A 22,966-nucleotide genomic window follows, 5' to 3' on the forward strand; every position below is an offset into this window, starting at 1 on the left:
AGAAGGCATGCAAACCCAAATTGAGGGGCATTTTGCAAAATAGTAATTTGAAAAATAACAAAAAAGTACTCTTCAAAAATGTCAAGGTTATGAAAAACAAAGATTCGCCAACTGTTCCAGATTAATGGAGATGAAGGAGGTACGGTGACTAAATATAACCTATGATTCTAGATTGGATTCCGGTCCCAAAATAAGGACATTAATGGGATAGCTGATGAAATCTGAATGAGGTCTGTAGGTTATGGAGCAGGGTTAATTTCCTGGTTTTCATAATTGTACTCTTATACAAAATCTTCAAAATACGCAAAGCAATAATTGACAGAACTGAAGGGAGAAATAAACCGTTCTCCAATAACAGAGACTTCATACTCCACTCTCAATAATGAATGGTTAAAATGACCAGACAAAAGATAAACAAGGACCTGAACACCACAATAAACCAACTAGATAGAAGAGATATATACTCTACCCAACAACAGCAGAATACACATTCTTCTCAAGTGCACATGGGAGATTTTCCAGGATAGATCATCTGCTGGGCCACAGATTAACACGCAATAGATTTTTTTAAAGGGGGTAAATGAGAAATCTCTGAACCTTTTGCTCAATTTTGCTAACCTAAGCCTGAACTAAAAAAGTCTATATATTTTTTTAAACAAAAAGAGGGAGAGATATCATATGAAGTATCTTTTCTGACCACAATGGGATGAAGTTTGAAATCAACAACAAAAGGAAAACTGGAAAATTCACAAATTTGTGGAAATTAAACAAATACTTTGAAATAATCAATGCATCAAAGAAAAAAATAAGGGTAATCAGAGAATATTAAGAGATGAATGAAAACAAAACCACTACATACCAAAACTTATGGGACTCAGGAAAATAGGGCTTTGAGTGAAATTTATAACTATAAATGCCTTACATTTAAACAGAAGAAAGATCTCAAATCAACAGCCTAACTTCACAACTTAAGGAAGTAGAAAAAGAACAAACTGAACCCAAAGCTAGCAGAAGGAAGAAAAAAATAAACATTAGGGCAGAAAAATAAAATAGAAAATATATATATTGGAAAAATCAATGAAACCAAAAATTGGTTCTTCAGAGAGGCTAACAAAATTAAGTCTTTAAGTGGACTAAGGAAAAAAAAGAGAAGACTCAAAATTAGAAACAAAAGCGGGGACATTACCAATTTTACAGGAATAAAAAGGATTATGAGAGTACTATGAGTAACTGTACACCAAAAAATTAGATATCTAGATGAAACAGACAAATTCCAGGGCGCCTGGGTGGCTCAGTCGGTTGGGCGTCTGCCTTCGGCTCAGGTCATGATCCCAGGGTCCTGGGATCGTGCTCCACTTAGGGCTCCCTGCTCAGCAGGGAGTCTGCTCCTCCCCCTCCCTCATCTTCTGTCCCTCCCCCCCAACTTGTGCTCACATGCATGCTCTCTCAAGTGAATAAATAAAATCTTCAAAAAATAATAATAAAAAGAAATACACAAATTCCTAGAAAAACAAAACCTACCAAGACTGAATCCCAAAGAAATCGAAAATCTGATAACTAGTAAGGAGACTGCATCTGTCATTGAAAAATCTCACTCCTGAACAATAATGAATCAAAGAAGAAATTAAACAGGAAATAAAAATGTATTTTGAAACAAATGACAATGGAAATACAACATACCAAAACTTATGGAATACAGTTTTAAAAGGGAAGTTCATAACAAATGCCTATGTTAAGAAGAAAGATCCCAAATAAACAACCTAACTACACTTTAAGAAACTAGGGGAAAAAAAAAACAACTGATGCCAACATTAGCAGAAGGAAGGAAATAAAAAAGATTAGAGAAAAAATAAATGAAATGGAGAATAGGAAAACAATAGAAAAGATTAACCAAACTAAAAGTTGATTCTGTGAAAAGACAAACACAATTGACAAAACTTTAGCTAGACTAACCACAGAAAAAAAGAGGACCCAAATCAAAATTACAAATGGAAAAGAAGACATTATAATTGACACCACAAAAATACAAAGGATTGTAACAGGCTGTTATGAACAACTATACACCAACAAACTGGACAACCTAGAGGAAATGGAAAAATTCTTAGAAACATACAGACTACCAAAATGGAATTAGGAAGAAACAAAAAGTTTGAATAACAATTACCAGTAAGGAGATTGAATCAGTAATCAAAAATCTCCCAATGAAGGAAAGCCCAGGATGAGATGCCTTCAACTGGTGAATTTTACCAAACATCTCAAGAAGAATTAATGACAATCATTCTCAAACTCTTCCAAAAAATGAAGAGGAACACTCCCAAATTCATTTTAGGAGGCTAGTAGACTCTGCAACCAAAGCCAGTAAAGGACAATATCAGAAAAGAAAAACTACAGACCAATATTCCTGATGAATATAGATGCAAAACTCTCAATAAAATACTAGCAAGTCAAATTCAGCAGCACATTAAAAGAATCATTCACCATGATCAAGTGGGATTTATATCTGGGATGAAAGGATGGTTCAACATCAGTAAATCAAGGTGATGCACATTTATAGAAAGACCAAAAAAAAAGTCCTTTGAGAGAAAAGGCATCTAACAAAATTCAACATCTGCTCATGATAAAAAAAAATCTTAAGTATAAAAGGAGCATAACTCAACATAATAAAAGCCTTATATAAGCTCACGGCTAACACCATACTCAATGGTGAAACGTTGAAAGTTTTTCTGGTGCCCAATCTCACCACTCCTTTTTTTTGTTTGTTTGTTTTAGATTTTATTTATTTATTTGACAGAGAGAGACACAGCGAGAGAGGGAACACAAGCAGGGGAGTAGGAGAGGGAGAAGCTGGCCTCCCGCCGAGCAGGGAGTCTAATGTGGGGCTCGATCCCAGGACCCCTGGGATCATGACTTGAGCCGAAGGCAGACGCTTAACGACTGAGCTACCCAGGCGCCCCCCCAATCTCACCACTCCTATTCAACACAGTAGTAAGAACTCCTTGCCAGAGCAGACAAGAAAATGAAATAAAAGGCATCAGAAATGGAAAGGAAGTAGAACTATCTCTATCTGCAGATGATGTAATTTTATACATAGAAAATCCTGAAGACTCCACAAAAAAAAGAACTGTTAGATCTAATCAACAAACACAATAAAGCTGAAGGACACAAAATTAACATTCAAAAATCGGTAGCATGTCTATAAACTAACAATAAATTATGTGAAAAATAAAACGATCCCATTTACAATAGCATCGAAAACAATAAAATAGTTGGGAATCACCGTAACCCAGAAGGGGAAAGATCTCTACTCTGAAAGTTGTAAGACAATGATTTAAGAAATCGAAGATGAAAAATAAATAGAAAGGTATCCCACATTCATGGACTGGAAGAATATTGTTAAAACGTCAATATTACCAAAAACCATCCATATATTCAATGCAATCCCTATCAAGATTCCAGTGGCTTTTTTTTTTTTAACAGAAGTACAAAAACCCATCTAAAATTGATATGGAACTACAAAGACCCCAAATAGCCAAAGCAATCCTAATAAACAAGAATAAAGAGTGAGGCATCACATTTCCAGATTTCAAGCTATACCACAGAGCTACAGTAATCCAAACAGTATGAAACTGGCATAAAAATGAATAGATCAATGGAACAGAATAGAAAGTCCAGAATAACCTAAGCATATGTGGTCAACTAATATTTGACAAGGGAGCCAAGAATACTCACTGGAAAAGAGAGTCTCTTCAATAAATGGTTCTGGGAAAATGGGATATTCACATGTAAAATAATGGAACTATGCCCCTATATTATACCTCTCCCCAAAATTAAGTCAAATTGGATTAAAGACTTAAACATAAGATCTGAAACCATTAAATTCCTAGAAGAAAACATAAGACCTGAAACCATTAAATTCCTAGAAGAAAAAAAAAGTTCCACGACATGGGTCTTGGCAATGATTTTTTTGGACATGACACCTAAAGAACAAGCAACAAAAAGAAGTGGGACTGTATCAAATTAAAAAGCTTCTGCAGAGCAAAAGAAATAAAGTGAAAAGAGACTAAAGAATGGGGAAAAAATATCTGCAAACCATGCATCTAATAAAAGGTTAATATCCAAAATATATAAGGAACATATACAATTCAATACCAAAAAAACCCCCCAAATAATCCAATTTTTAAAAATGTACAAAAGACCTCACTACACAGTTCCCCAAAGATAGATGAATGGCCAACAGGTATATGAAAAGATGCTCAATATCCTAATTATCGTGGAAATGCAAATCATCAAAACCACAATGAACTATACCACCTCCCACCTGTTAAAATGGCCATCATCAAAAAGATGTAACAAATGCTGGTGAGTATGTTGAGAAAAAGGAACCCTTGGTGCACTGTTGGTGGGACTGTAAACAAGTACAGACACTATGGAAAACATAATGGAGGATCCTTAAAAAATTAAAAACAGAACTACCATAAGATCCAGCAATCCCACTTCTAGGTATTTAACCAAAGGAAACAAAACACTAACTCAAAAAGATATCTGCACCCCGATGTTCATAGCAGCATTATTTATAATAGTCAAGACACAGAAACAACTTGGGCATCCACTGATGGATGAATGGTGCATACACATACAATATATACAATGGAATCTTACTCAACCACAAAAAATGAGGAAATCTTGCCATTTGTGGCAACATGGATGGACTTTGAGGGTATTATGCTTAAGTGAAATACATCAGAAAGAGAAAGACAAATACTCTGTGATCTCACCTATATGTGGAATAAAAAAAAAATTCCAAATTCAGAAAAAGAGATCAGATGTGTGGTTACCAGAGGCAGAGAGTGGAGGGAGAGGGTACTGGAGGAAGGTGGTCAGAAGGTATAAACTTCCAGTTATAAGGTAAGTACTAGGAACGTAACGTACAACATGATGACTAGAGTAACACTGCTGTATGACATACATGAAAGCTGTTAAGAATTCTCATCACAGGAAAAAATTTTTGTTTTTGCTCTTTTTGTTTTATCTCCATGAGATGATAAATGCTAACTTATTGTGATCATTTCACAATACATGTAAATCAAACAACTATAGTGTACACCTTAAACGTATACAGTGACATATCTCAATTATATCTTAATAAAACTGGAAAACAAAAATTTTAAAAACCTCCCCAAAAAAGAAAAGCCTGGGTCCTGCTGGCTGCACTGATGAATTCTGCCAAACATTAAAAAAACAACTGTCTCAAATTCTTCAAAAAAAAACCGGAGGAGGGAACACTCCCTAATTCATTCTAGGCCAGCACTGCCCTGATACCTAAGCCAAAGACACAGACCAAGAAAACTACAGACCAATATCCTTTATGAACACTGATGTAAAAATCCTCAATAAAATATAGCAAACTGAATTCAGCAGCATATTCAAAGGATATATACCATGACCTATCAGGATTTTTTTCTAGAATTCAAGAATGATTTCATATATGAAAACCAATCAATGTAATATACCACATTAACAAAATGAATGGGAAAAATACATAACTGATGCTGAAAAAGCATTTGACAATACACACTTTCATAAACTCAGATAAAAACTCCAAAAACAAGGAATAAAAGGAAACTATGTCAACATAATAAAAATCATATATAAAAACCCACAGCTAACATCATACTTGGTGGAAAAAAATTGAAAGCTTCTCCTCTCAGATCAGAAACAGACAAAGATGCCTGCTTTTGCTAATTCTATTCAACACAGTACTGGAAGATCTAACCAGGGCAATTAGGAAGTAAAAGAAAGAAAAGGTATCAAATTGGAAAGAAAGAAGTAAAATTATGTTTGCCAGTGATATAATCTTACATGTAGAAAAGCGTAGGGATTCCACAGAAACAAACCCTGTTAGAACTAATAAACAAATTCAGCAAAGTAGCAGAATATTAAATCAACACACAAAGTCAGTTGTATTTTCATATACTAACAATGAAAATTCAAAAAAGAAATTTAAAAACTCCATTTATAAAAGCATTAAAAAAATTTAGGATTTAACAAAAGACATGAAAGACTAGTATGATGAAAACTACAAAACTGCTGAAAGAAATTAAAGAAGATGTAAATAGAAAGATATCCCATGTTCATGGATTGGAAGACTAATATCATTGAGATGTTGTCAATAATACACAAAGTAATCTATAAATATTTAATGCCATCTCTATCAAAATTCCAATGACTTTTTTTGTAGAAGCAAAAAAAAAAATCCATCTACCAAAATGCACACTTAAAAATGGTTAAGATGGTAAATTTCATGTTACGTGTATTTTATCACAATTTTTAACAATTAAAAACATTATAATTTAGAGATCTGCTATTTAAAATGGTCTTTCCTCCACTTAATATTAGCTCCAAAGAGAAAAAAACTGTGTTTCAGGGCAATGAACGGACATATTATAGACATCTTCAAACAACTACCACACAGGAAAGTCTACCCATCTAAATCTTTCAATGAAGTCCATTCAACTAAATCACTAGTTTAAAAAAAATAATGATAAAATGTAAGCAGTACACCACTGATATTTACAATACCTTCTTTCATGTTCACTTACGCTCTTCACTCAACAAAACCAAGAAGGAAACTGGTATCAAATTAAGCACTTTTCATTTCAAAAAAGAAAAAAAAATCTCTAGATTTAGCAACCATAAAAAGAAAGCCAGGAAAGAGCTAGAAAAGAAAAAGCAAACTGTGGGCATAGGTGACCATGTCATCATAAATGCAGCTCCGGAGAAGAAGCCTATCTTCTCCTGCACACATCTTCAGCACAGATCTGTCAGAGGGCTCACTATTAAGTTCAGAACTGTATATAACATACTTAAGCTATGTATTTTTATAACAGCTACATTAAGGTAATTCACACACCATAAAATACACCTTTTTAAAGTGTCTCATCCAGTAGTTTCTAGTATATTCAGAGTCGGGCAACTATCACTACCATCTAATTCCAAATCATTGTCATCACCCCAAAGAGAAACCCCATACTCATTACCCTCTCTCCTCCAATCCGTGGCAACCACTCATCTACTTTCCATCTCTATGGATTTGCCTATTCTAGACATTTCACAGAAATGGAATCATGTACTACGTGTCCGGTGTGTTGGGTTCTGGGGTGTCATCCACCTTGCAGCATGCACCAGTGCTCCGTTCCTTTCTGTGGCTGAATATACACTCATCAGTTGGTGAATACTGGTGTTGTTTCTACTTTCTGGCTATTGTGAATAATGCTGCTATGCACATTGGTGTACAAGTTTCCATGTGGACGTATATTTTCAATTCTCTTGGTGTGAAATTGCCAGGTCACACAGTAATTCTACATTTAACTTTTTAAGAAACTACCAAACTGTTTTCCACAGCAGCTGCACCATTTTATGTCCCTACTAGCACTGCAAAAGGGTGTTATTTCTCCATGTGCTCAACGCTTGTCATTGTCTGTGTTTCTGATTACAGCCAGACTAGAGGGTGTGAAGTGGTATCTCACTGTGGTCTCGATAGCATCCACAAAGGTGTTGAGCATCTTTTCATGTGACTATTGGCTATTTATATCTTCTTGAGAGAAATATCTATTCAAATCCTTTGCCTATTCTTCACTGGGTCTTTTTATCGCTGAGTTATAAAAGTTCTTTATATACTCTAGATTCAAGTCCCTCGGCAGAAAAATGATTTGCAAATATTTTCTCCCATTCTGTGGATTGCTGTTCCACTTTCTTGATGGGTTCTGTGAAGTACAAAGGTTTTTAATTTTGATCGAGTCCAATTTATTTTTTCTTTTGTTGCTTATGCTTTTGTTGCCACATATAAGAAAATCATGTATTTTAACATTAATCTGCATGCCAATAGGAGGGGAGCAGAGAAGAAATGGCATAAAATTAAAAATCAGAATTATCAAGGACTTAAATTCAAAAATCAATTTTCTTTCAACAGAAAAACCGTAAACATAAATACACATAATAAAGTACTGACTAGCAAATACAATAGTGATCAATCTGCTCAAAGTCTGAACGGACTTTGCATTAATCAATGAAAAGTAAAAACCCCTCAGGGAAATGAATAAATTAATAATTTCTAATCACTATGTTTAGGTAAAATTTAGTTGTTTTAAGGTTTCTACCTATAAAATTATAAAATATTTTTAGACAATAGTCAAAAGCATAATTTTCTTATTTAAATGGAAACACTTACCTGCTAAGTAATTCTAGACCAGCAGAGTACTTTGACAAACATGGAACAGTCCTGCCAAAAAAAAACCCAAAAAACAAAACCACTTATTAAAATTGCTTCCAATTTAGGCCAACTTAAAAAAAGCTACATATGAGAATTTTGACACTGTCAATTGTAATGTGGAATATTTTTAAATTACTGACAATTTACCTAAACTTTCAGAGAAATGTATTGTTTTATTTCACACTTTAAATACTGTAATATACTATCATCCATCACTACCCTACAAATTATTTTTAGCAAATATGATGAATACCTTGATAACATGCTAGATAAGAATTTTTTTTTAAAAGCTCATAATCTCTAGGTTTAAAGTGAAATTTGGTCATGTTTTACCTACTTAAAAAAAAAATGAAAATGAAAAAGTTGCACAACACTGGTGTGTTTTTATATAAAACAGGTAACACAGCTCCGGAGGCTCACTTGCCAAGTACCATTTCATTATTAATCTGCTTCTCAATAATGCAGGACTTTTACTAATGCTTAATATACAAAATGATTAACTGTGATCAAACAATAACCACTGGTTGTCCTAGAATAAAACAACTACCCCTCACCACGTCCCTTTCAGCCATTTCATAATTTTCTCAGAAAATTTTCCAGTGTTACACAATTTATAATCAGATTGCTTTGTAGTCAAGTGCACTTAACAGATGTAAAATCCACTAAAGTAATCATACTACTATAACTAGAGCCGAATGCTATGTGAAATTTAAGTCACAGTAAATTAAATCTTAGCACAGGCTTACCTTGGTTTGCTTTTTACTTTAGCTTCTCTTGACTTGTCACTTAAAGTCTTCAGCCTATAATTCAACAATTATAAAATATCATATTTTTACAGCTTAAGAGATTTTTTTCAACCATGAATTTCACAGTTCTTAAAATTTTAGATCAGATGAGCTAATTATTTTAGTAAGAATTAAGCACCTCTACAGACAAGTATTTGAGTGTTTACTGTATGTCAGACACCCCAAAGACAACATTTGTAGCAAACATCTTTATATTTTTTCTAGCCGCAATCCCTTTTTTAGAAACAATTCCTAAGTCTGACTGGACTAGAGAAATGTCATTTACCTGGTATTATTAGAAAAAGAAGTGATCCACATAGGTGAATTTGGTAGGCAACAAAGATATCCAAGTGGCACATTTTAATAAAATAGATATGATAGCAGGCACTCAAAGCTCTTGAAGTACCATTTTGTGAAATTTTAGACACTGATCAAAAGCTTTCTAAAATATATTACAAACCTTTTTCATTAAAGAGGACTTGGTACAGTCTATTTAACATTTTCTGCTAACTCCAGGTCATTCTTATGAATACCACTGATCACATTTTGTGGCAAAACAATCATCTCAGATGTTTGAGCTAGGAATGCCTTTTCATTTGCCAACCTGAAACCAATCTATGGTGATCTGAGTTTGTTTGGAATCCTGCGTCTATTTTTTTCTAAATAAATTTCCCATCTCCACCACTGGTCATTTGGTTATCAGCGATAACTCACTGCTTCTACTAGCTACTTAACTGCAGCCTCTTCCCTCCCTATTATTGGCTTTTTAAAATTACTGGGCTAGAAAACAGATACATGGGCTAGAGATGCACAGAAAAAAATAAATAGGCTCCTCTATATATCATACGAAGTTCAAAGACTTTGTACAGTTTATTTTTGCCTCACTGGGCCATTTTCACCTTCTTTTGGCTGTTGACTCTACCATATAATAGAGGATGTCAAAAAGCGAGTGCTACATTATGAGCCCACTCTCGTATCAAATGAGGTATTGCTGTAAATGTTCTTCTTCATGTGGTTACTTCAACAAATCTTCGTTTCTAAGTCAAGTCTGAAACGCAGGCCACGGTACCCCAACTAGCCCCTAACAAGCCTTCGGTAAAACGAGAAACAGGTGCCTGTTTCTCAAGGCACTTGACTGCTCTATCAGCCAGAAACCGCCTACTCTGTAAGCCGACTCTCCTATGTGCGCCCCCAAGCCTGTGCCTCTATGTGCCAGCCTGGACCTAGGACTCCATCTTTTTCGTCTATAATGCCTGGCTAACCACCAGAAAGGAACTTTTTTTTTTTTTTAAAACAAACTGGAATGCCAGTTCATACAAAAATTTTTACATTACTCTATGTTGTTTTTCAAAACTGAAATACTGATGAGATGAACTTCTCTTTGTTGTTAAAAAGACTCTGCAATCTCTTTAATAAACTCACTTGTTTCTCTCTCTCATGAGTCAGGAGTTGTATTTAAAAAGTCTGAACTGTCCTAGAGAAACAATATAAATTTCGGGGCACCTGGGTGGCTTAGGCGGTTAAGCGTCTGCCTTCGGCTCAGGTCATGATCCCAGAGTCCTGGGATCGAGCCCCACGTCAGGCTCCCTGCTTGGTGGGGAGCCTGGTTCTCCCTCTCCCCCCCTGCTCATTCTCTCTCTCTCACTCTCTCTCTCTCTCTCTCAATAAATAAAATCTTTAAAAAAAAAAAAAGGAAAAACAATATAAATTTCCAAGCTTCACCTTGGCAACTAGTAAATCCAGTTTAAGATTACACAACAACTAGGAAAAGTTATTTCGACAGTCACACTCTATCACCTCCACTCCAAAATTTGAGAAAGGCACTTAGTCGTGACATCCCAGGTAGAATTATACTAGGACAGTTATACACAGTGGTACACTCAAAATGATTTTAGTAATATTTTTAGTGACTCAGGACAATTCCATATAGTTAGGTATACAAGGATACTGCAAGAGAACTGTGTTAAGATCCTTTTTGGACCATTGTTATTATATGGTCTGGCAAATCTGGAGGTTGGTATCTCAAATATTTACTTCTGAAATAAACTTTCACTTTTTCAATTGTAATATATCAAATTTGGGGTGTTCTTCTACACCCCCCTAAAAAGACAGAAAAAATTAGAATAAAAAAGAAAGAAGGAATACCACAGGGAGCAGAAAATAAAATTACTGGAAGGGTCAATGAGAGCTCCATGTGGCTCCTTAACAGCCATCTGCTTTAAAATTGGTCCTTAACCAGATGTAATGTGTGGAACTTATTTCATCTGGATTTGAACAAATCAACTGTAAAAAGACATTTCTAAGAACGAGGAAATTTGATTATGGACTGGATAAGTGATAATATCAAAGAATTAGTGTTAATTCTGTTAAGTATGATGTTGGCATTGCATTTATGTAATGTCTCTTTTTTTTAGGGGTGCAAACTGATGTAGGAGAGATGTAACAGACAAATCTGAGACTACTTTTATAACTACGGGAGAGGCAAAAGAAAATGTGGTGATAGTTGACAGTTGTTGGATCTGAATCACGGATATATGGTGTTCATTGTGTGATTCTATTTTTTATATGTTTGAAACTTTATAAACACATTTTTGTAACAAACACAGTCTTTGAGACATTCGTCTCTTCTCATCACACCTTCTCTACATAAATCATCCCTGTGCCAAAATTCAGAACAGAAACTGATGGAGAAAACAAAGTAGCTGGAAGGATGTGGGAAACAGTGAAGAAGGCTGAGGAGAGAAACACAGAAAGGGTCACAAGGACTATTATTCTTACTTTGAGTTGAAAAAAATAAGGTCAGGTGTGTGTGTATATACCCACACACACACTATGTCATGATTCACTAAGAAGGAAATACTGATTTGGGTGTAATACCTCAGTTTCCTCAACCATAAAATGGTGGTATTATATTGACCGTAATGATCTGTCACAGGAATTAAATAAAATTCCAAATAACGACTTTGTCAGCATTCTGTACACAGAGCTAACTCACATGAAAAGTCTAAGAATTATCTCCGCCAAGAAAGGTAAGAAACTATGTACGTTATCGGGCCACGGTGAAATAAAGTAGAGGTTCCTGAATGCACCAGTTCCTAGAAACAGCTTCCCCACCATTCCCAGTCTTCTTCCTAATCCCACACAAGCCCCAGGAAGACATGAGCGCTGCTCTGACTCCATCAATTTATACTTAAGTGAGCACCTCATTATCTTCTACCAAAAGCAACTAAAACACACTTTTGAGTTCAAAGCACTAAACCTCAAATTTGTCCTAACACTTCAACAATTTATTTTCAGATTGTTCCAAAGACTTACCTTGACTTGACACAAGCACATTTTTTTAGGCTTTGCAGAAAATATTAAAATGGGGGCATCCTCCTAAGACATGGAGGCGATTGGCAAAACTGCCTCCACAACAAGTTTAAAAAGTAGATAAACAGAATGACATATGGAGCACTATAATGAATGAGCAGAAAATGTGCTTTCTCTAGCTGACTCAAGCTCACGGGGTGACCTTAATGGCATTTATTTGTGCTTCAATTTCCTACTCCGCTAACCTCATCAGCTATTACGAAAGCTCAGGATGATTGCTGGATCACCTGATTCAGGTAATTTAGCACCTGAAAACACTACAAAAACATATTAATGAGTATATTTTGTCGTTAAGGTTCAATTCCTTTAACCATGTTCGTGTCTCCGTTATTCTGACTTTAAATTCTCCTTACAAATACAAATCCAATCTATTGTATTTTTCCGTGAATGTTCATTTTTTTCCTTTACAAAGATCACGTGGGGCGCCTGGATGGCTCAGTCGTTAAGCGTCCGCCTTCGGCTTAGGTCATGGTCCCAGGGTCCTGGGATCGAGCCCCACATCGGGCTCCCTGCTCAGCAAGAAGCCTGTTTCTCCCTCCCCTACCCCCCTGCTTGTGTTCCCTCTCCCGCTGTGTCTCTGTCAAATAAATAAAATCTTAAAAAAAAACAAAAACAAGATCATGGAAAAACAGCATGGATCACACTTAAAAGTACACATGATGTGGGGCACCTGGGTGGTTAGGTCAGTTGAGCATCTGACTCCTGATTTCCAAGGCCATGATCTCAGGGCCCTGAGATCGAGCCCCGCCTCGGGCTCTGTGCCGGGCATGGAGCCTGCTTAAGATTCTCTCTCTCCCTCTCCCTCTGCCCCTCCCCCAGCTCATGTCCTGGCTCTAAAATAAATAAATAAATCTTAAAAAAAAAAAAAACTACACATGACCCCTCAGTTCTGGAGCCTGAGAGTCACACAAAAGCTGCACAAACTTAGGAAAGGGAGAGGAATGTAAACTCTCTCTATCCTAATTAACCCCAACTACACCTGTCAGTGCTGACCTGTTCCCTGAGGCTTTCTTACATTTACAATTGCTTCTTGAGGTCAAGCATAAGTGACCTCACACAACAAATTCACTGTCAACCGCTTCTCTTTCAAAACTATTCTGAAATTCTTCTGTTTCTAAATAACATCATTTATCTAAGATACTCCAAAGTTAACATCCTGAATTCCCCTACCTTTTTCCCTTTCTACATCTCACTGTTTACAAATTCACCCCGTGCCTGTCACATCCATTCCCTTGTGAAATTGCTACCAGCACCACCCTATCATCGCTCCCCTGGACCATAATTATAGCCTAAATACTCTCCTAAATACTCTCCCTGTTCCACATGTCCAGCCCTCCCATCACATGGCCTCTCAAATTTCTTCCAGAAACACAGGCTCATGCTTCTCCCTCCACAAAAACCTTCAAAGACTCAGTCAACCTAAAAATATGCCAGGACCACCCTGTATAAAGTAGCAATCACCTCACCCCCCAACCCCCTTAACCTGCTTTACTGTTTGCGACAGTTCTTATGGCCTTCTAGATACTCTGCCTCCCGCCAAGACAGAGCTTACCTGAAGAGTTCTTTCTCTGCCAGGGAACAAGCTAAATGGTACACAGTGACCGGTGTGTTTCTATCCCTACCCACAAGAACCCAGAGCATTATAAACAGGAAAATACCAGTCGGTGACAGGCAGCTATAAACCTTCAGTAAATCTGATTATCAGTTCCCTGAGGGTTCTGCATTCCTGACTATTTCATTCCTGAGGCTTTTTTTGGTCGTAATTGCTCAAAAGCCAAAAACCAAACACCAGAGTGGATTTGAAGTATGTGCTTCAGTATATCCCAAAGTTTCCCTCGGAGCTCAAGTCAATCCCTAAAAAGTACATGTTCTGTGTGAGTTCCCCAAAAGGCTCTAAGAGTTTTGAGTTAAGTCAAATGAAATTAGGACTCACTTAGGGTGAGGCCCAGAACCTCACTCCTGTAGTCACCTGGGCCAGCCAGCCACCCACTTAAGTCACAAAGAACATGATATAATCTCCAGGTTTATCTCAATTTTGACTTAACTGTTATTGTAAGAGTAAAAATTTACAAAGGGGCACCTCGGTGGCTCAGCTGATTAAGCGTCTGCCTTTGGCTCAGGTCATGATCCCAGAGTCCTGGGATCCAGCCCCACATCAGGCACCCTGCTCAGCGGGGAGGAGTCTGCTTCTCCCTCTCCCTCTGCCCCCGTTTGTGCACTTTCTCTCTAATAAATAAAACCTGTAAAAAAAAATTTATGAAAAAGACCCCAAGTCCATGGACAATTTAGAGTCCGCACGCACCCCACAGGTCACCAGCATCTCTGGCCACTGTCCTTAACTGATCTTAAGTTGCATTTTTTTTTAAGTCTGACTGGAACGTGGAAATTCATTGTGTTCATCAGACATGCTTTTATCACTACTGTGACATTCCCTTGGGAGACTGATAAAGCTAATCCTCTCCTACTTAAAAAAAAAAAACAACTGAAGGAACACAAAAACCCACTAGGCCTTCCTTCTACTCATTCCCTCGGGCAACCCAACACCGGAAGCTTTAGAACAGTTGCCAGCAACTGTTCTAAAGGTAAGTCAGGTACAGTGGGATAGTTCTAGGAGGTGAGGGCTATGTCACTTTCACCTCTGAATCCCTCCCAGCCTTCACACAATATACACGATCGCTGTGTTTAATTTCATCTTTCCTCAGCAAGGCAAAATATTCGATTATGTAAAATAGGTTGATCTCAAGCTGAATACAGAGTGTTTACTAAAATGAATGAAGAGGATTCTTTCTCGGTAAGGGTCGCACAGGAATTAGTGAACTGGACAAAAGTGAACATCTGAGTTTAGAGCCACCAGTCAGCTGCATGACAGACCTCCCCTGGAGAGGAGTTCTATCTCTGCCAGGTAACAGGCTAAATGGCACACAGTGACCAGTGTTTGTCAGTTGAGAGTGACCAGTACAGGAGGGAGCCAATCAAGTGTCTAAATGGACTAAAAGCCCTCTCAGGATGTGTAATCTCAAAGTGGCTCCAGTCTGTGATATCGTCCAGAAGTCAAGTCAGTTTCCAAGGGATTCTAACCAGATCCCCCAAGTCTCTTCCTAACTAAACCCTAAATTCAGGTTGTCCAGATCTCCCAGGATGGTCTGGGTCCAGAGTCCACATTCCTAGGTAAGTTTAACCTTCTTAATTAAGCAAAGATCATAAGTATGAATGAGTTCTGAGGCAACTACACAACCCAGAGTTTCAGTAACTACCAGAAGCTGGACTGTTATGCCCTCAAGTCAAAGAAGTGGTTGAAAGTAATGATAACAGGGGTGTACCAGGTGGGTTTATCCATGACCACTCTCATGCTCCAAGCAGACTATTCCAGTATCCCACCAAAATTCTTCAATAATTTACACCCTGAAGTTACTTTTTCAATTTAAATGGGGAAAAAAATTGCAAGCATGCAAAAAAAAAAACACCCATAAATGAGCAACTCCCAGAGCATCTATCATATCCTTAAGAACTCCAAACCAAAAACTATCAAAAATGATTTACGTGGGGTAAGTGCTCAAGTATCTGCCCCAAATCCTCAGCACCCAAAAGGCAAACCATGTAAACATTTTTGTTCCGTAAGATAAAATCTTAGCCCCATCTCTCACTGAAAAGTTAAAACCCTATGATCGAGATGTCCTCATTCAGAAATTCTCCAAAGGATTTGTACGATAAGGTAACAGACTCTTTATGAAGGTGACACCTTTTCTGAAGAAATGAAAAAATTAAAATGAATTAAGCACTAACTAGTAATAGATGACACGGTGCTTACCATTCTACACGTTGTGTTTTACATGTTCATTCATTAATCTTCACAACCCTGTTAGTACCATCTTTATCACCTCTGTACAGTTGTGGAAACCGAGGCAAGACAAGTCAAGTGACTTGCAAAAGCACACTTGCTTAGTGGCAGAGATGAGAGTCCTGGGAGTCTGGCGCTAGAACCCGTGCCTGTCGTTCCCAAACTTCCCGGCACACTGGAATCAGCTGGGGGAATCCTGAGAACTCCGGCCCCAGGCTGATCATTGGCATGGGCGGCAACCTGGGATCGGCAGTGTTCAAGATTCCCAGGTGACTCTAAGCCAAGTTTGGGAACCGCTTGGTCTGCGCTTGTAACCACCAGCTAGCTGTGAGCAGTGTCGATGTAGTTCTTCTGCTCTTCTAGCCCCACGAATTTCTTCACCAAGGCGCCGAAGCCGGCGCACCGACAGAGGGAGAAAACAAAAGGGAGGGAAAGAGGCGGCCGGCAGCGCCCAGGGTTCCGCGAGCGGGCCGCGCGAGGGAGCGGGGACGGCACGCGGACCGGCAGTGCGCGCTGCGGCGCCCGCGACCTTCGGCCCGGGCAGGGGGCGGCGGGACCGGCTCCCCGTGGCGCCGCAGGAGCCCGAGGCCGGAGCCAGCAGGTGCCTCGGAGGCGCAGGCCCCCGTCCCGCGGGCGGCGGAAGCGGAGGGCGCGCTCGCCCGGACGCCGGGACGGGGGCCCAGGCATCCCCCGCGCACTCCGCGGCGCGAGGCGGAGCCGGCCGGCTGGGACCTAAGTTACTTAGTGCCGCCGGGCCGACGCCGGAAAGTTCGTTCCTCTCCTCGGCGGGGCGGGGATAGGAGGCGCGGCACGGGACCCGGGCGGGCCGGGGTGCGGGGAAAGGAAGGAGGGTAGGAGGCAGTGTCCGGGGGGCCCCGGCCCAGCCCGCGGGTCCTTTCCGTCCCACCGTATACCCACCCGGAGGTGAAATCCTGCTGCACGCTCAGCAGCCGCTCGCGCAGGGTCTCCAGCATCGCCGCCGCCGCCGCGTCTCCGCCCCTCAGGCTTCAGGCCGCCGCCGCCGCCGTCGCCCCGGGTCCCGCGAGGCCGCCGCCACACCTGTCACCCGCGCGCCCCGCACACTCGCGGCCAGCCCCGCCCCCAGCTCGGTCGGCGCCCCGCGCTGCAGCCCCTTCCGCGTTCCCGCCCCCAGCTCGCGCGCTCCCGCCCCGCCCCCGCCGCGCCCAGGCCCGCGCAGGCGCGGTGAGCCGCGCCGGCCTCGGGCTGCGGAGAAGGGGCGGTTCTTCTCGCCCAGCTGAGCAAGCCATAGAGCCCCAGATTCCTTTTTCTAGCCCAAGCCAGGCCCTCTCGTTTTTCTCTAAAAAGAAGTGGCATCGTGAAAGAATGTTTTCAGTCGAGGGCTTCTCTGAGTGCAGCGTTGGTTTTTACGGTTTGGAAGAGAATTGCATAAATTTCTTGCACAGCGTGCACATCCCTGTAGCAAACTTTGACTCACCGGGTCCAGGATCTGACCCCGCCGGCTTTGCCCTTGGATGAGATAGTTAACCATTCTAAGCCTCGGTTTCTTCACTTGTAAAATGGGAACGATAATCAACTGTTTCGACATCATCACTTTACACTTCGACCTCCATGATGCTTTTGTGCCCTTCACACCAAAGGAGGTTGCCTTTGTCAAGTCACCAGTGACTTCCATGTTGCCAATGCCATTTGTTACTTATCTGCCCTGATTTTTTTCTCTACCTCTCAGTGGCTCTCAAAGCAGTACCTTATACCATTTTTTTAAAAAGATTTTATTTACTTATTTGAGAGGGAGAGAGTAAGAGAGCATGCAAGTGAGAGCACAAGAGCAGGGGGAGGGAGAAGCAGACTCTCTGCTGAGCAGGGAGCCCCACCCCAGGCTCAATCCCAGGACCCAGAGATCATAACCTGAGCCGAAGGGAGAGGCTTAAGTGACTGAGCCACCCAGGTGCCCCTCCCCCCATGCCATTTTTAAGACACATTCTTCTCTTGCCTTCAGGGACATCATACTTATATTCTCCCTTCCTCTCCACTCCTATTTCAACAGCTGCTCCCAAGGCCCCATCACCAACCTCCCGCTCTTCACGTGTGCTCTACCATGCTGTTAAATCTATCGAGGCACTGATGGACGCCCAATTCTCTATTTTCAGCCCTGTCCTCCCTCCTGCTCCTTCAATTCAGACCAGTTGCTCACTTAACATGTATCCAGCAGGCATTTCCAAGCCAACATACCCAAAATTGAAGACTTGATTGCATATTCATCTCCTGACTTGCTCATCTCCCAGTCTTTTCCATTCCAGTAAATGGCCCCGCAATCCACCAAGTTGCTCAAGTTAAGCCACCTGAAATCACCTGTTTTCTCTCTTCCTCATCCCCCATATTAACTCATCAGATCCAATCCACTCTATTTCTAAAGTATTCCTGAACCTGCTCCCCTTTCTCCATCCTTATTATAATCACCCTAGACCAGGACACTGTCATCTTACACTAGGAACACTGACAGGTCCCCTGATAACTACTCTTTTGCCATCTACACCCCTGTAACCCATCCTTGACATGGCAGCCAAAGAGAATTATCTAAAAGAGCAATCAGATCATGTTGCTTTCCTACTTTAAAGCCTTCAGTTGCTTCCTGAGCCCACAGAATAAAATTCAAACTCCTTACTTGGCTTACAGTCCTAAAATTTGACCCCTTCCTGATACTCTATACAAAGCAAGTACGAGTTTGAACTGTGTGGGTCCACTTATATGCAGATTTTTTTTCAATAACTACATTGGAAAATTTTTTGGAGATGTGTGACAATTAGAAAAAACCTGAAGAGGAACAACATAGCCTAGAAATACCAAAAAAAGAAAAATTACATATTATTCCAAGAATATAGTATATAATACATATACAAAATTGTGTTAATCTACTATTTATATTATATCGATAAGGCTTCTGGCAAACAGTAGACTATTAGTTAAGTTTTGGGGAAGTCAAAAGTTATATGCGAATTTTCAACTGCTAGGGGATCAGTTCAAGGGTCAACTGTACCACTCACCTACCATGACCTCAACATTTAAGTCATAGTAACCTTGTGTGTGTGTTCCTTGAAAATTCCAGGTTCATTTCCATCTTGAGTCCTTTTCACCAAAATGTCCCAGTGCTGGCTTCTTCATGGCATTCAGATCGCAACTTAAATATCCCCTTAGGTAGGTCTTCTGAGATCATTCAAGTTATTCACACAATCACTTCCTGTACACAACCTGTTTCTCAACTTCGTGCACATCACTATCTGATAATTTATTTAATAATTATTTCATTAAGAAAAAGTTGTTTTTTAACTTATTTTTTTAACACCATTTATTTTAAATTCAGGGTTGGAACAAGGGTGAGGCAGGTAAGGCATTCACTTCAGGTGCAAAATTTAAGGGGATCCAAAAAGCTCAGAATTCAAAATGAATAATATTTTAATGCAATATTTAAAAAATTCAGAATTCATGCAAAAAATGTGATGAACAAAATATCAAACGTAAACAGTAAATACTGATTGTTTTGTTGTGGGAATCAAATAAGATAAAGCATGTGGCTTATGGCTGAGCAGGGGAAACACCTCTTCCCCCCTCTGGATGATTTCTTCCATGTGGAGGAAGCTCCTTCACAGTGTAACACTCCAGGCCTTTCCCGGAGGAGGAGAGGTGGCTAAGTTGATTAGTAAGCTAGGGACAAAGGAGCCTGGCCCCATTCTCTTTTCTTTATCATGGCTGCAAACTTCCAGCAGAGAACACTCATTCTATTCCACAAGGACTGGCTGCCTGGTGAGGAGGCTGGGGAGACCCAGTGCTTTCTGTGACTGGATAGACAAGTCTTCAGCTGAGGTTCAATAACAGGAATTCTGCTTACCCATGAATATTGTATAAGCCATGTGCTTCATCAGCCTTACCAGAAATGAAAGCGATGTTTTGGCCACTTTATGCTGATGCTCTTGTCTTATTTCTCAGTTGGTTCAGACAAGTAAGGGAGAGAGGCGCTGTCACTGAGCCCTCCCCCCAACCTCCCAGAAATAGTACCTGGTACACAGTAAGTGATCAAATGAGCAAGTCTATAGAGAAAGATGCATCAGTATTTAGTAGATTTGGAAACCACAGCTACTGAGAAATAATAAATCTTTTAAAATTTTATTCAATTAAATAAATACCTCTGCTCAAAAATTTTCTTTTTAAAGTACCAAATCAGAACGAAAGACTCTGCCCATCACTAGGAAATAGCTTTACTTGGTGTGCCCAATCATTTTTGTTTTGCCCATTGCATTATTGGTCTGTAGCATGTGTGTGCCTCATTTTGAGGTGTTTTATGAACATTTTTAATCCCATCATGTCTGGTAAATCCAAAATCAGTGGAAGTTTTAAAAGGGACAACAAGAAAAGACAGTTATAAAGAAACAAAAGTCAGTTTTAGGAAATGAATGTAGAGAGAAAATGACTATTGTCACACAAGTTGTTTTGTAAGAATGATTAAGGACCAAGATTTGCAGCTTGTGACACATTGTGTTGATCTAAGTAAGGGTAATTAGCCAGAAACTAGGAAGGTTGATTGGCAAAATGAAAGCAACAACAACAACAAAGTTTTCAAGTATAGAGAACCAACATCAATATTAAAGGCTACTGGCCTAATCTTAATCCAGCAGTTGGTTGAGAGATGATTTTATATTAGCAAAGCAGAGAGAAAGCTTTGGTGATAAAACATTTGGGACAAGCACAAAAGCTGCTTAAGAAGGCCCGTAGACTATTGCTTCCCTGAATCAGCAAGATCAGCATCAGGTGGAAGCTTGTAGCAAATGCAGAATCCCAGGCTCCACCCAGACCTACTGAATCAGAATCCGAATTCTAACAAGATCCCCAGGGGATTCATATCAATTTAACGTGTGAGAAGCACTGCTCAAGGACACTGGCCAAGGAAAGCGGTTGCTTGTCTCGATGGATTCTTCGAGTAGACGGTGAGAAGTGAGAATCTGGTGGAACTGGAACCAAAGAGAAAGATGCTATAAAAGAAGAAGCTATAGAACTCAGAGAATATTTCACACCGCTTTATTGGCAGAGGTCCTCGGGAGTAAATGAAAGGCACTATTGACATGTGAGTTACAGGAATCTTAGATTTGTAAAGGTATCTACAGTGCGCCGATATTAACTTATTTATAAGTTTTTACAAACTTATAAATAAGATGTAAATATTTTTGATATCTTTAATTTTAAGCATGTAAAGGTGCCAGAAGAAACCATTTAAAAGCCTTAACCTTTTCTTGTGAACTAAGAAGTAGTTCCAAGAACGAGGTAAGCTATGGATGCTGCAAAGGTAACATCAGCACGGCATTTGGAAAAAGGAAGCAGAGACAGAAAGGTGGAGGAGGGGAATTCCAACAGGCAGGAGCAAGGGTGAGAGCTGAGTTGAAGAATAAATAAAAAGGAGGTACAGGGGAGGACGTCAAAGTCTGAAGCCAGAAGCTAACAGAAACCAAGAAGGCAGGTACTGTCTGGAGAGGTACTCAGGGCCACAAAAGTGGGCAGGAAAGAGTATTTTCAACATGAACCCAATTGAAGGAACAGTGAGAGGCAGCTCAGCTGTATTTATGTTTCAAAAATGTTATCACATTAATGCAATGTAATCAGGCACCTAATCTCATCTTTTTGCTCAGATGAAAAACAGAAAGGGACTGCACGGTGCATTTGAGTAGGAAACCTCTTCTTTTTTGTTCATCTGTGTTTGGATCTGTATGATCTATGAAATATTCCTAAACCACCAAGTGAAGCCATTCATCAAAGTGGAGGAGCTCTACAAGGGTACAGGAGACCACATGCTATCCTCCTATAAACAAATGGTTTTCCCTAGAAAAAAGCATTTTTCAGAAATTACATCTCTTGCACCACTACAGAGTAGAAAATCTCTTCAGGTGGGAGAATTTAATTCACACTGAAACTTTAATCAGAATTAGGAGCACAAAAAAAAAAAATGATTGAGACAATTATTACCTGTAGTTAACTATCAGCTTACTATAGGCAGGGGGGAAAGGTCCTAATAACTGAAAAGGATTGCAGAGCAAAGCAAGTATCAGGTTCTAGTGCGCAAAGAGTTCCTCTCTATCCACAGGAATTGTCCATGTCAGTGGAAACCAACACTTAGAGAGTCTAGTAGGAAACTAGAAAGAGTCCTTTAAAAGCAGTTGAATAGATGGTTCTCAACCCTGACTGCAGTTTGGAATCACCCGAGAAGCATTTTAAAAATACCTATTCCCCAGGCCCAACCTCCAGACACCCTGATTTAATCAAATCAGTCAGAGGCGCCGTCTCCTCATCTGTGCTGTTTAAAAAGCTTTCCAGCTGATTCGAATCAACAGTGGGTGCCAGGAACACTGAGCTAAGAAGCTTCTGCGGCGAAAGGCAGCAGAAACTCTTGCTGGAACGGCACCTGTGACCACAGAATCCACCGAACCCCCCCCCGACTTCAGGATTGTAGACGGTAGTCTTCCCCACCTTTCCCAGCATCTCCAAAGGGCCAGCAGCCCCCTCACTTTGGTTTATAACATTGGGTGCGTGGGCCTGAACCCTGCAGGGGGACAGAGGGCGCTCCTCCGGGCACCGTGCCGCACGAGGGAGGCCGAGGCTCTGTCCGGAGTATGGCTGTGCTCAGGCCGCCCCAAGGCCTGTGGTCTTTTTGTAAGGCTATGTGCACAGCCAAGGGAGGAA

At 39.9% G+C, this 22,966-nt stretch overlaps 1 protein-coding gene across 1 annotated transcript in view; it reads right to left on the reverse strand.

Annotated features, from left to right (window-relative positions):
• DTNBP1 (dystrobrevin binding protein 1) overlaps positions 1–17,408 on the reverse strand; it is a 121,455-nt gene extending 104,047 nt beyond the window's left edge. The window contains exons 1-3 of the mRNA XM_025891072.2: positions 17,183–17,408; positions 9,016–9,069; positions 8,228–8,278 (exon numbers count right to left, since the gene is read on the reverse strand). Of these exons, the coding sequence (XP_025746857.1) occupies positions 8,228–8,278; positions 9,016–9,069; positions 17,183–17,238 (161 nt within the window). The 5' untranslated portion in view covers positions 17,239–17,408. The remainder of the gene's footprint in view (positions 1–8,227; positions 8,279–9,015; positions 9,070–17,182) is intronic.
• Positions 17,409–22,966: the final 5,558 nt, after the last annotated feature.

Source organism: Callorhinus ursinus, unplaced genomic scaffold (genome assembly GCF_003265705.2).
Source record: "Callorhinus ursinus isolate GAN/ISIS: 27379988/994484 unplaced genomic scaffold, GSC_fseal_2.0 scaffold26, whole genome shotgun sequence".
NCBI classification, from domain to species: Eukaryota; Metazoa; Chordata; class Mammalia; order Carnivora; family Otariidae; genus Callorhinus; species Callorhinus ursinus.